General features: G+C 38.9%; 1 protein-coding gene across 5 annotated transcripts in view; it reads left to right on the forward strand.

The window, feature by feature from the left end:
* Positions 1-13,401, forward strand: part of LOC104595069 (T-complex protein 1 subunit gamma-like) — a 29,003-nt gene extending 15,602 nt beyond the window's left edge. Inside the window, exons 5-15 of one of the 5 annotated variants that reach the window (XR_016082613.1) lie at positions 5,054-5,121; positions 5,320-5,389; positions 6,049-6,117; positions 6,203-6,274; positions 6,683-6,756; positions 6,895-7,172; positions 11,245-11,629; positions 11,918-12,043; positions 12,466-12,570; positions 12,902-13,194; positions 13,286-13,401. Coding sequence is in view for 4 of the 5 variants with exons in the window: in XM_019197416.2 (XP_019052961.1) it covers positions 5,054-5,121; positions 5,320-5,389; positions 6,049-6,117; positions 6,203-6,274; positions 6,683-6,756; positions 6,895-7,172; positions 11,245-11,629; positions 11,918-12,043; positions 12,466-12,570; positions 12,730-12,810; positions 12,902-13,093 (1,520 nt within the window). In the remaining variant the exon portion in view is untranslated. Of the gene's footprint in view, positions 1-5,053; positions 5,122-5,319; positions 5,390-6,048; positions 6,118-6,202; positions 6,275-6,682; positions 6,757-6,894; positions 7,173-11,244; positions 11,630-11,917; positions 12,044-12,465; positions 12,571-12,729; positions 12,811-12,901 lie in introns of all 5 variants that reach the window. The other 4 variants (XM_019197415.2, XM_019197416.2, XM_010255638.3 and 1 more) reach the window with 4 other exon arrangements.
* The last annotated feature ends 898 nt before the right edge of the window (positions 13,402-14,299 follow it).

Raw genomic sequence — 14,299 nt, forward strand, 5'->3', positions numbered from 1 at the left:
CTACAAGAGCAGCACCTTGGAAAGCTATTCAAGCTATTTTGTCTTTGTTCTATCCATGGATCAAGTATGACTTGCACTCAGGTAATCCCATCAATTTTTGGGAACATATCTGGATTGGGGATTCTCCTTTAAAAGACCAATTTTCGAGTCTTTTCACTCTTTCCACTCTTAAAAATGAACCAGTCTCCTCCTTCCTTGTTCCTTCTAACTCAACTCCTGGGTTCAGCAGGAACTTGGGTCTTAGAAGGGAAATCAGGGACACAGAGTTTGATTGTATCTTATCCTTGCTATCCATTCTTGAAGGGGTTTTTTTAGAGCCAACAAAGACGGACAATAGAATTTGGTCTCTCACTCCCTCCGGTTCTTTCACATGTGCTTCTTTCTTTAAAGCTCTAACACAACCTCCTTCTTTGGGTCTGTCATTCCCTGTTAAAGAGGTGTGGTGTCTTCCTATACCCCCTAAGGTTGGGAGTTTCTGTTGGGAAGCCTTTCTGGAAAGAGTTAATACATGTGATCTACTTCAAAGAAAAAGACCCAACAGTTGTTTGTGTCCTCACTAGTGTGTTTCTGTAAAGCTGATGGTGAGTCTGAATACCATTTACTGATTTCCTGTCAGTTTACTAAAAGCATTTGGGAGTGGTGTACCTCTTTGTTTGGGTGCAGATGGACCCCCCATCCCCACCCCCTTTGAAGCAGAGCTTATTCAGGTTCATGCCGAGTGGGCCAACAAAAAGGGCCAAGGTTATGTGGAGATGTATGAGGGCTGCAGTATGCTGGTCTGTTTGGGAGGAGAGGAACTCACGGATTTTCTCAGAAAAGGAGAGAACCTTGGAAGTAATTCTGGAGGTAATCCATATTAGGGTGATACATTGGCTGAAAACTTTGGCATTGCTTGCAGATTTCTCAGTAGATGATATGGTAAAAAACTGGAAGGAAATTGCAGAATTAGCTTCAGCTAAGAAGGCATCACTTTCATGCCGGAGTCCTCCACCTAACGGCTTTATTAAACTGAATTTTGATGGCAGCAGTATGAGTAATCCAGGTCCATCTGGAATAGGGGGAGCAATAAGAGATGAACATGGGAATCTGTTAGCTATGTTTTCAGGACCAATTGGGGAAGGAGACTCCTTGAGGGCTGAGATTCTTGCAGCCCTTGAAGGGGTACGAAGAGCTAAGGAGCTGCAAATTAGTAAGCTGATTATTGAAGGAGACTCTGAAGTGGTGGTGAACTGGTTAAAAGAGGATAACTCAAGGATATGGAAGTACAGCAACGAAAAAAGAAAATTTAAGTGGCTGACTAAGGATGTTGAAATTCAGTACAAATGGGTTAAGAGAAGTGCAAACTCACTGGCAGATGGTTTAGCTTGGCAAGGGGTTAATAAGAACTCTTTGTTTTGGGCTTTATTGTAATTGTATTTGCTGCTCAGACTGTTATAGGGAGCTAAGATTGTTTAGCCCCCTTGCTTTGTAATTCTTCTTATTTTAATTAATACATTTCACAGTTATTGATAAAAAAAAATAGAAATCAGAACCATACAAAGGCCTCCCAGAAGGGAGTAAAGACTGAGAACTGCCACTCAGTTTACATTACAATTCAAATATACTAACAGAACTTAACTGAGACTCCAAGAGCCTAGGCTGTATGCCTTTTACACCTGCAGTCCAGGATACAAGCTTTCCCACTGCACCAGACACAAGACAGTCCTTCTCCTTTTTCTTATTCTGAAAAATTCTTCTGTTTCTCTCTGCCCATATGGAACTGATAACAGCTGCAGGGATAGCCCACCACACACTTCTAGCCAGCTTAGAAAGGCCTAACAAAACCCAACTCCTTAGCAGATCTGAAACCTGATTTGGCATGACCCAGGAAATACCTTCCGATGAGAGAAAATGTTTCCAAATTCCAGCCACAAAAGGACAATGGATGAAGAGATGATTGTTGTCCTCCTCTGCTTGCCCACACAACTCACACATCATGTTTTGAATCAGAATTCCTCTTTTTGTCAAATTCTGTTTAGTTAGATTTTTGTCCAATACCACCACCCACAGCAGTGCATTCACTTTGAGAGGAGGAATCTGAGTCCAGATTCTATTAGCAGGAAAGTTATCCAGACCTTCACTAGCTAGTCTTTTGGCTAAAGATCTTACAGTGAATAATCCAACTTAAGGGACAAACCACTTTGAACCAGAGGGTAGATTTCCATAATTTTCTTCCAAAGAGAACAACCCAAGGAAGGAAGGATCAAGGTTGTTGTCCAATCCCCTCCATCTGTTTTATACTTGTCACCATAACATCTGATGGTCATTTTCTTTATTCATCTGGATTGTTTTCCTGTGCCTCCTTTCGAGCCTTAGTCCCTACAGTCATCCTCCCTAGAGAATTTCCGCTTAAAGACATTTAGTTGGGCCCCACCCCCAAAAGATTCAAGCTTTCTGTTGGGAGTTTACCATCAAAAGGCAAACACACTTGATGCCCTGCAAAAGAGACGGCTGAATTGGTGTTTATTACTCAATGTTTGCTCCCTTCGACTGGACTCCACCAAGGGATGTTCAAAACCTTTTTGATAAGAGCTTTTTCAATCAAAGTAGAAAAAGAGGCAAGATAATGTGGAGGTGTATAAGGGCAGCCACTCTATGGATGATTTCGGAAGAAAGGAACTCAAGAATTTTCAAAATGGAAAACAAAGCAAAAAGAAAAAAAAGAAAAACCTACAAGAAAACATTTTGATCAAGGTGTCAAATTGTCTAAAAACTTCCGCACTATTTGCTGATTTTATAGTTAAATGATATTACTAAGGGGGTGGGGGCTAATAGCTGACTCCTCATCTATAGTTCAATCACCTCTCTATGACTGGACCCCACCTCCTGTAAACTGGGTAAAACTACACTTTCATGGCTGTAGCCTTAGCAACCCAGAGCCATCAGGAGTTTTTTTTTTTTTTTGAAGAATCAAGAAGAAAGAAGATTTATTAAAAGAAAAGGTTACATCCTATCACGTTGGTTGTCTAGATGACAGACCGACAACTTCAAGTACATCAATTACATGACCAAACATTAAACTGAGAATTCAGCTACATTACAAGGCTGTAACTCGAGCGACTCCCAGAACTTTTCCTTTAAATCAACTTTGGAGACTTGATTGAAATCTGGGAGCCCGAGGACCCACTCTGATATCAGATTGGACACTGAAGCTACCATGTATTCTATATTGTTGGCTCTATTCTCGAATACTCTTCCATTTCTCTCCCTCCAAATAGACCAACATACTGCAAAAGGGATGCATCTCCAAACAATGCTTGCTTTCTTACTTCCTCTGAACTTTGGTCACAGAGCAAAAATTTCTGCTGGAACAGAAGGCTGGAAGCCGCACATCCCAAATAAAAAGGAAAAGAACTTCCATATGAAGCTTGCTACGCTGCATGAGAAGAACAAGTGGAACACAGTTTCTTCCTCTTCCGTGCATAGATAGCACCTACTTGCCATATGAAATCCCCTAGATTTCAGATGATCAGTAGTGAGAATGCTGTCATGTGCCACCAACCATGCAAAGGCCTCTACCCTTGGGGGAATTGGATTCCCCCAAGCTCCTTTTAACTGGACTGATCCCCCCACTTCTTTGATTAATGCTTTGTAGAATGACTTAACTGTGAATCTGCCCTCCTTACATTCCTTCCACCAGAGACTATCTTCTGTGCCTCTAAAAATGTTAGTTCCTTCTAACTTTTCCAACACTAGTACACATTCTTCCATTTCTTGGGGTGTTTAGAAACTATTAAGGTGCTATACTGCTATCATGGCCATCTACTCGAGACCTATGGGCTATGGGAACTTACTGAAAGCAGAATTGTTGGCATTACTTTATTGATTGAGATACAGCGGGTTACTCAACATCACAAACCTCCAAGTGGAAGGTGTTTCAAGGACTAATAAAGTGGATGCAAAATAAAAGACCTGGCTCATGGTGGTTTAGACATAGGATGAGGGTCACCAGGCAGCCTTCAAGAGTTTTGAACACAAGATTTATTTTGATTCAAAGATTGGCAAATGGCTTGGCTGGCCCTCTTGCTAGACAAGGGGTACATAGGGTGATAGGGAGCAAGTGTTTTTGGGAACAATGTGGGCTTACGTTTTCTAGCTACCACTGGTAACTGGTTTAAACATTAGTCGTACATAGCAATTATTTTCATATTTAACAAAGTTTCTTGTTACCCATAAAAAAGGGGTCTCACCTGGGTTTTGAGTGAGGTGTAGGCTTCAAAGTGCTCCTTTCCTTTGTGCTTTAAAACACTTCTCATATGCAGTTTTTGTTTTGTTTTTTATTATTATATACACATATTACCTTGTTAAAAATGCCTGCTTGGATAAATCCTAAAATACCTAAAATTTTCAAATAATAAAAAATTAGAAAAATCCCAGAGATTTGTTGATTGTCCATAGATAAGCCATGACTTAACTTATGTCCAAATCATGTGATATTGGGGCTGATAAATTTTTAGTTACATCAAATTCAAGCCAAAGGGTGAATTTTTTTTTTTCGTTTCGTTAGCCAAACAGTGAATTTTGACAGTTGATATTTTGAATTTTAGCTCTCTGCCTTTTCTCCTCAATTGAAAGAAACTTGTCCTCAAATTAACTACTTGAGGATGAAAATTGGGAGAACTCTCTTTGAATAATTAATTTTGATTAGAAGGGACCTTAAAGATATAATTATAATAAGGAAAATTGGCTCAAGCTTTGAATTAATTATGGTAGGTATAATGTACATAATCCAGGAAAGATCTTCAAACTAATATTGATGTAAACTCACTATCCTGTTTGAAAATCTCTTTTTCACATCAAGAGCAAATGGTTGTAAATCAACATGATCTTTTAGTTGAATTTCTAGATTTCAACACAAATCTCATTTGAAAATCTCTTTTCAAGAAATCCATAGAAAAAGGAGTTCTCTTTTCAATCACTTTTTCAAGTGAACCTTGAACAACTGATTCTTTAAATGAACCTCTTTCTAATGGAGTTTCAAAACTAATGAGGCGTTCTTTATGTTTTTCACCAGGCATTGTGGTCACAAATGATGGAAATGCTATACTACGTGAGTTGGACCTTTCTCACCCAGCTGCCAAGGTATCTGTCTTTTTTTCTTTGCCTTGCTTTGTTCTATTTTTGCAGCATATGACTTTGTTCATAATACTATACCCATTCCTTTTGCAATATGTCATGATTTCCTTGTCTTTTATGTTATAATCTTCATCAAAGTCTTCCCCACATTTCATGATTTCCAAACTCACTTTTGGTGCAACATGTGCCTATCTGAAATGGCAGTCCATGATTGAACTAAGCCGCACACAAGATGAAGAAGTTGGGGATGGGACTACATCTGTAATAATTCTTGGTATGTTTTTACCTATATTTCAGTACTGCTGTTTTTAGTGTATGGGTTGCAATTGAAAGTCAAATATTGACATTTTAGAAACTAATCGAAGTTATTTTTCAGTTTCTCCCTTCCAGTAAGGTGTTCTTTGGAAGATAATTTATTTCCTTACACATGTGTAGGAGTGGCAGTATTTGGCCCAATTTGCAAAGACCCGACTTTTGCTGGGATTCATTTGACATAACCTGGTCTATATCAAGCATTTTGTACATTGACTTGAGTACATAGTTTCTGGACACTTCTACTAAATAACACAACTATGCTGCTTGTTTTTTCTGGGTCCGGTTAACATACCTTAATTCGATCAATAGGTACTGTTTTGATTATGCTTTTTGCACCCATCAGGCATGTAATATGTACATGGCACACCCTGTTTGGGTAGGGCAGCTTATACTCTTTTACCTTAGCTAGGAAAACACTTGATTATGCTTTTAAATAGAGTAACTAGGTAAAGTTTTGGTCAGTAGTTCATCTTAATTTGGAAGTTTGACTCGTTATAATGGTGGTATTTGCTTTTCTGGAAATAGTTATGCAATTATCATTTCCCATTGATTTTTAAAATAGAAAATAAATTATTGTGATTTACATGGCTCATCCCTTTTAATGTAATTTGGGGAAAGCTGGCGAGATGCTTCATGTTTCTGAAGCTTGTATTGAGAAGAATTATCACCCTTCAGTTATTTGTCGAGGTAAGTTCCAAAGTCAAAGAAGATGGATTTTCTTATTTTATTGGATATTTATATTATCCTTACAACTTTTTCCCCCTTCTTGCAGCTTACAACCAAGCTCTTGAGGATGCTATTGCTGTGCTTGACAAGATTGCTATGTCAGTTGATGTGAATGACCGTAAGTTGCAGCGGCACTTTTTACAACCAAAATTTAACAACTAATTATTTATGTCCTTAATTCTTGCAATTATGTCTATATTTTGTTGCAATATGTGAATCACAGTTTCTCCCCTGTTATTGGTATGTGATATCATCCATCATAGATTCTCTAAAGATCATTACCCAAATTTAGTCTCAGCTATCTGAGGTTTTTGGTGGGTTGGACTGGATATGGACTTTGCCTTTGGCATTTTATTTCTATCCAATATAAAAAAAGGCCATTACCCAATGTTGGTTCCGGCTATCTCGGGTTTTGGGAAGAGTGGATCCAAAATCCATGCATTAAATCCTTGATGCCCTTAGTTTGTTTTTATTGAGCTCCACTATAGTACATGTATTCCAACTTTTCTCCTTTAACATTTGGCAGGGCCTGCAATGCTGGGTCTTGTTAAGAGTTGTATTGCCACAAAGTTTACCAGTCAGTTTGGAGATCTAATTGCTGTGAGTAACTTGTCTATCAATTTTCTTTTATAAAATCATATATCATTATCACTGTTGTAGAATTATTTCAGTCTACTTTGGTCCAACCACAATTTATTTTCTCCCTCAAATGGGTGAGCTTAGTTACCTGGTTTTCAGGATCTAGCAATTGATGCTACTATGACAGTGGGTGTGGATGTCGGCCCTGGGTTGCGCGAGGTAGATATTAAAAAATATATAAAGGTTGAGAAGGTTCCTGGTTGCCAGTTAGAAGATTCTAGGGTTCTCAAAGGGGTTATGATTAACAAAGATGTTGTTGCACCTGGAAAAATGAGAAGAAAGATATTGAATCCACGCATTATTCTTCTAGGTTGTCCTCTTGAATACAAGAAGGGAGAGAATCAAACAAATGCAGAGTTGGTCAAGGAAGAAGATTGGTAAGCCTTGCTCTATAACTGTTTTTAACACTGAATTCCTTGCCATCATTTGGTATGTCATCTTTTTTCTTCCCTGGAAGAGGTAAGCTAATTGCACTATAAGTGCAACACAAAAAGTACTAGTGTCGCCATGGTTCATAGTATCAATACATCTGATACACATGAATATGTGTATCTAGTGTTTCAGGTGACCAAAATAAATAAATAGAGTAAAAAATAAACAATGCAGAGCCCCTGTTTTAGTGTAAAAAATAAACAAATAAATGGAGTACCTGCATGCTGTTCCTTGCTAATCCTTCATTGGGATGTAAGCTCCCTGTATGAACCCTAATAAGTGTATCTTCATACTATAAGCAATCTAATAATAAAATAGTATAAACTAGTATAAAGATGTCTGCCCAGCTTCTTTGGTCACCTATGCAACTGCTCAGGCAGTTGTTTAAATAGTTAGGTGAGTGCCCTGTATAAAACCTTTGTGTTGATGCTTCGAGGCAGCCATGAAAACCACTTACTTGCCTAAGCGTAACTATGGACCTTATTCCTACTAGGTGAGGCACGTGCTTTGCTTGCATTGTTTCTGCTTCAACTTAAAAACTGTTAAGGCAGCACGCCGGTACCCCATTATATGTGCAAACTGGAGGTATACATCTTATTACTCTTTTTACCTAGATACAGTAGGGGCATAGCTGGACAACAGGACAAGGTGTTGAATATGAAATTTAAAATAAAAATTAAAGTATCTGAAACGATATAGCACCCTTTTACAGATATCCAGGTATCATAGTTTATTAAATGGGAAAACATGGGGATTTTCCCATTACACTAAGCCTGTGTTCTCACACTTGTGAGCCCAAGATTTTCCCATTTCACCAAGCAGCCTCCTAAAAGAATTTGTGTTATTAAGAAGTGAATTGTGGGAAGAAGTACAACCATGGGAACAACTGGAATGAGGCCTAAATCTTGTGCTACCACAGCCCCAATCCCTTAAGATTTCATCCGTGGAGAAAGGTAGGAATAGCTGCATAGTTTTTAGCCATGAATCTAGCCTATGGATTACACATTCAGAAATTTCCTCCTTATCCTTGAATATTCTAGCATTCCTTTCCTCTCATAGAGTCTGTACCATTGCTGCCCTTGCACATCTCTACATAATTGTTCCCCTTGAATGGCTGTTATTGCTCAAATACTCTCTCTCATGTGTGTGTTCCTATGAATGGTTGCAATTGTGGAGGTAGTGACAAAACTTGAGTGAGCTCTATCTGAACAAGACCCATTCCTTCTCAAGCTTTACATGTGTTAAGGTGGGATTTTGGGGTTGCAGGCTGGGGTTAGATTGAAACTTGGCATGGGGGGCTGGGGGCCTAACTCTCAGGGTTAGGCCTAGATTAGTCCTATGCTGAACCAAACCTTTTTCTTTTTGAAGAATAAAAAGAAATTCATTAATCAAAAAAAAAAATTACAGACTAAGAGGTGACAAGATGGCACCTCACAATCAAAACAGATTTAGAGATACAAGCTGAAAACTGACAACCAAAATTCAATAATATTCCAAAAATTCTCCCCCAGATCTGATTTACTGATACGAGCAAAATCTGGGTTCCCCACCGTAGCCACAAGAATTTCAGCATTTCTAGATTTATCTTCAAAAACTCTTCTGTTTCATTCCCTAGGATCCAGCAAACAGCAAATGGTATGCAGCTCCAAATTATTTTTGCTTTTCACCTGTCTTTCTGAACACCCCTGGATCCCAAAAAGTGACCTAACCTTCTGACATCTTCTCAGCATTCAACTCCATCCATTCCCCACTTTTCTCTCCCAAATCTCCTCCTTCAAAGCAACATTAAAAGATTCCAGCTTAGCTTCCTGTAACAGAACTAACATTGGCTTCTGACTCCTAATTAGATTTCTCACTATTCTTCTCCTATTTCTCTCTCTGAGCCCTCTTACATTCCAGCTCAGCACCCTCCTCCTCCCCCCTCCCCCCTCCTCCCGGACTCCTTCACATATCCTTACCCAACACTTCCTCCTCACCCCCTTCTTCGTCCCACTTTCTATCCTTCCCTTTCCTTTCCTTTCTTCTGTTTTTTCCTCCCTCCTTTCTTTTTTCAAACTGCTCGATGGCTTTTCTTGCAAAATCTTCCCCTTCCCAGAAGAACAGACCCAGGGACTTGCCCACTGCCACTTCTCTCTCTATTAGCCTGCTAATTGGCACTTTTCCATTCTCGGTTGTTATGAACCTTCCCTGATTCTCACTGCTCCTTTCCTCCCCTTCCCCCCTCCCCCTTCTCCTTTCCTCTGAATTCACCTCATGGATTATTGCTTCATCCCTCAGGTTCCGTGCCAATTCCAATCACTCTTTTCTTCCTAATATAAACTTTTTCTGCCTTCCTTCCCTTGTTATTGTCAGCTGAAGACTTCCTCTTCCTTCTGCCGCCCTTCCCCCTCCAACTCAGTCTCCTGCACCTCCTTCAAAGTCAGCTTGTTGAGAGTGTTTTTCGTCCATATCTCATCATCTGTCTGATCGGAAACCAAATTCTTCTCACGTTCAGGTTCCTTTTCTTCACTAATCAGCCCATCTTTATCGTTGTCCATCTGCAGCCCTTCTGGTGTAGACAGATCCCCTGCCACCAATTAAGAAAGGTGGACATGCATTGGTGATGAACTTGCCTCCCCAATCTGACCCTCTGTAATATCAATCTGCATAATATCCTCTGGGCCTGGGGTTTTCACTTGCTCTGCCCCTTCTTGAAAACCTTTCTCTTTTGGATCCTTTACTGTGTCTGCTGTGTCATGGCTTTGTCTAAGTCTAAACCCGTTGAATTTCCAAGGATTTCTTTCCTCCGAATCTGGCAATTACCCAGACCTAGTTATCCTCTTGATGTTTTGAAGACCCTCCCTTCCATTTTTTTTCGAAATGCCCTTCTTTACTGGTCTTTTACCAATAAAGCCCTTGTTCCTCCTAATTTTCAGCCAATTTGACCAAAGCTCCACTCTGGCCCTGTTCAAACTGCCGCTACCCAGTTGGCCCCACTCCTTTTAAACCGGGACACAAATTTTAAATGGCAGATCCATTTGCAATCAGATCAAATCTAGATCTACCCCGATCTGATCTGACATTTTTTTATTGACAATATCAATCAAGATAAATTGAGATTTGAGGTGAGTGAAAAAAACACCTGAAGTATCATTACACAAAGTTTAGAAGGGGGTTAGTACAGTAAACAGCCAAAAGGCTAACACAACTTATACCTTGTGAGTCAATCTAATTTAACAAAGATAAATTGGAAATGGCTTCAGCTGAGCTTAATTTAAGTTCAGATGCAGCTTGGGAAAATTGGTTTCTTCTGTTGTTGTAGGGGATGCTGAATTTAGGGGTGGAGAGGAAGTAGCAGATCAGACCTTTAAGAAGAATGCAATCTTGGAGCTACATGGGATCAATGGCAGCTGTAAGGATCCAAACTGTCAGAAAAGTCAGAAAAATCATCCATCTGATTAGGTGTCAAAAGTTTTGCAAGGTTGGAAGGAGGTTTATTTGGGGTTGGACCTAACATGAAGGTGAAGAAAATTAAAAAAAGTTTGTAAAAGAAGTAAAGGGGATCAGTTGCAAGCATCTGGAGTTGTTGGGTAATCGGTTGAAGTTTTGTGTGGTGTTAAGTTGGGTTTTAGTTTCTTTGTCCGGGCTTTCGTTGTTTGTGAGTTGTCTTTCTTTCTTTTGGCTGTGGTGTTGTGAGTTGGAATGAGGGCTTGAGTTGGAGAGCTTTAGGCCAAGTCTTGTTTTTCCTTTTTCTCTTGGGTGACTTCTTCTTGTAGCCTCTTTTTTTTCTTTTAATATAATTTTGTAATTCAGATTACTTGGGCTCAACACCCTATTTTAGGGGTTGACAGTTGTATCTTAATTTTGTGTTAATGAAGTTACTGTTTCCAATATATATATATATATGAATTCAAATCTAAGCAAAAAAACTTGGTACATCCAATCTGAATTTGATTCACTGACAGTCCACATTCCATGTTTCTGATAATACCACGAGAAGCTGCAATTTACTTGATTTTCTGACAAGTGATTTCACAGGGGAGTTTTGCTCAAAATGGAGGAAGAGTACATTGAGAACCTCTGTGCACAAATTCTGAAATTCAAGCCTGACTTAGTAATTACAGAAAAGGGACTTGGTGATCTAGCCTGCCATTTCTTGAGCAAAGCGGGAGTCAGCACTATCAGAAGGTTGAGAAAAACTGATAATAATAGGATTGCTAAGGCATGTGGAGCAGTTGTTCTCAACAAACCAGATGAACTCCAGGAATCTGATGTTGGAACCGGAGCTGGACTTTTTGAAGTTAGGAAGATTGGAGATGAGTTTTTTGCCTTTATTGACAACTGCAAAGTCCCTAAAGCTTGTACAGTTCTTTTAAGAGGTGCCAGCAAGGACCTGCTGAATGAAGTTGAAAGGAATCTACAAGTACCATTTTAGTTGCTTTGCAGAATTTTATTTATGGAGAAATGCCAATAAAAGTGAGTTTATGCAACTGTTTGTTTTCTTTGCCCTACAAAGTAGGAGCCATGAAAAGACATGTCAACCTTATCTTGCAGTGTCTTTTCATGTGTTTCATCATCTCCATAGGGCAAAGAATTCAGTAATTGCATAAACTTGTTTGCTAGCAATTATCTTTCATGTTCCACAATTTTATTAGAACTGACCTTATTTTTGTTCCAAAATGTTATGCCGAATGGCAATGTACTTTTATAGGATGCCATGTCTGTAGCACAAAACATTATTGAAAATCCAAAACTTGTTCCCAGTGGGGGTGCCTCAGAGTTAACTGTATCTGCTACTTTGAAGCAGAAGAGCTCTTCTGTTGAAGGCATTGAAAAGGTAAACTATGGTATTTATAAATGTAACTATTTGATGGAAAATTTGAGTTTTTTTGCTAGATTTATTTATAATATTTGCATGCTAGCTAGCTTGTAAAGTTTGGGGAGATTTGTACTTGGGATCAGATCCCATCATCAATTCCTCTTAACACTGACTAGTAACCCTCTGGCCCCAACATAAATACATAATCTGTGCATGGAGTACTGTTAGTTGTATGTCTGAAATTGCCATGAATCGGGCAGATGCCTGGCTTTGGCAAATCATGTGCGAGAGCTATGAAAAGCTTGTCCTAGTCATACAAGTATGCTTAAGGGAGTTGGAACATCTACTTTGGAAGAATTGCAAATTAACTTGCTTATTTCTTTATTATGGGTGTTTATTCTGGTTCCAAGCTTATGCCTGTTTTTTGAATAATCAAACAGTGGCCTTATGAAGCTGCAGCAATAGCCTTTGAAGCAATTCCACGAACTCTGGCCCAGAATTGTGGGGTGAATGTGATACGGACAATGACTGCCCTGCAAGGCAAGGTAAAGTAAAAGCTGCAACTAGATCTTTCGGAGTGGGGTGGTACAATGTAAAGCTGCACTTTGGCCTTTTATTCACTCGTTAATGAAGTTAAATTTCTTATCTTTAAGGATATGGTAAAATAAATGATTTTCTGGAAAGTGGTGGATTTGTTTCTGCAGCATGCAAATGGTGAGAACCCATGGATTGGTATTGATGGGAACACTGGTGCTATAGTGGATATGAAAGAAAAAAAGTGTGAAGTCATATTCCTGTTCTTTAATCAATTCCCATTTTTTCTCCATGTGGTATTGAGTCTTGTTAACTTCTCAATGTGCTTGGATACAATTTTAGATATGGGATGCATATAATGTGAAGGCACAAACATTCAAGACAGCAATCGAGGCTGCTTGTATGCTTCTGAGGATTGATGACATAGTGAGTGGAATCAAGAAGAAGCAAGCTCCTGGAGCTGGGCAAGCTCCATCAAAGCCTAAAATAGAGGAAGAAGGAGATGCAGACAATGAGCAGATACTTCCAGAGTAAAATCTATCTGTGAGTTGTTATTCCATGACTATTTGACAGTTTGGAGTGTTTCTCGTTTGTTCCTATTGATCACTGTGGGAGATATCAAAGCTCGGTTGCAGGTGAGTTTCTGCAGCAGTTTACGTTGCATGCTTTTGCATTTTAATTTTTTGGAGGGAACTTTGCATTTTTGAATTGTATTTTTCTTCATAGATAGAGAGTGAATCGGTTTTGGGTTGTTATCAAATGAGCTGAGGAAGGAAACTGAATTGAGGTGTAAAATTTTGATGATAGAGAATTTTCAAGTCCAGCAGTCACCATGTTCCATATTTTGATAATGTGCTTGTATTTTTTTTTTGGACATGTATTGTTCACTCTTACTGTGTTTCTGATACAACGGATAAGCTTCAGGGTCTAGACTTTACTAGTATCAGGAGATTCAGAACATACGGTTCATGGTCTAGCTGCAGAATTGCTACAAGTTCACGACTTACCAGTAATCTCACTCACTGACTCACTGCTGCGTTCCCTTGTTTCTTTTTGTACTTCTGGACATGAATGAAAAACTCAGAAAGTCAATTATAAGAAATCTATTGAGAGTTTCTGATATGCTTGGGAAGCGCTAGGATTGGATGGAATGTTTTGAGATGGATTGGATGGATGCGCTAGGACATGATCCAATTATAATTTATAATTTGTATGCAAATTACACATTCACCCATTATGATTTCTAAACTAATAAAAATTAAGCTGAATATAATTTATTTAAATTGTTTACGTATATAACGTGAGCCTTTAGTCAATATAAGATTATATGAGATCATATTTAGATGAGGATCTATCTGTGAGTGTATCAAGCCCATTAGGCTGAAACAAGGATGTTAATCGGCTGTTTTTGCCGATACCCAAACCTCACTAACAATCTATATCTCTTTGAATATGCTAGTCGGGTTATTGACACACGAATTAACCACATGCCAAGTAAGTTTTGGGCATAAATGGAGTTTTCAAATTCCTCTGATTCGAGTTTCCAAAAAAAAATCCTGTGATTCTATTACAGGTTCTCCTTCTATGGGCACCATTTAAATAAAAAAAAAAAACAGATGGCTACTACGTATTGGGAACATCTCCCTATGACGAGTTCGGATCTACTCATAGAGCGCGTTTCACACCATGTCCTGGCCGCACATTGAGAACATGTATTTGTATTTATTATTCATGGATAGA

This window comes from Nelumbo nucifera, chromosome 2, assembly GCF_055504915.1.
Source record: "Nelumbo nucifera cultivar China Antique chromosome 2, China Antique-T2T, whole genome shotgun sequence".
Lineage (NCBI taxonomy): Eukaryota > Viridiplantae > Streptophyta > Magnoliopsida > Proteales > Nelumbonaceae > Nelumbo > Nelumbo nucifera.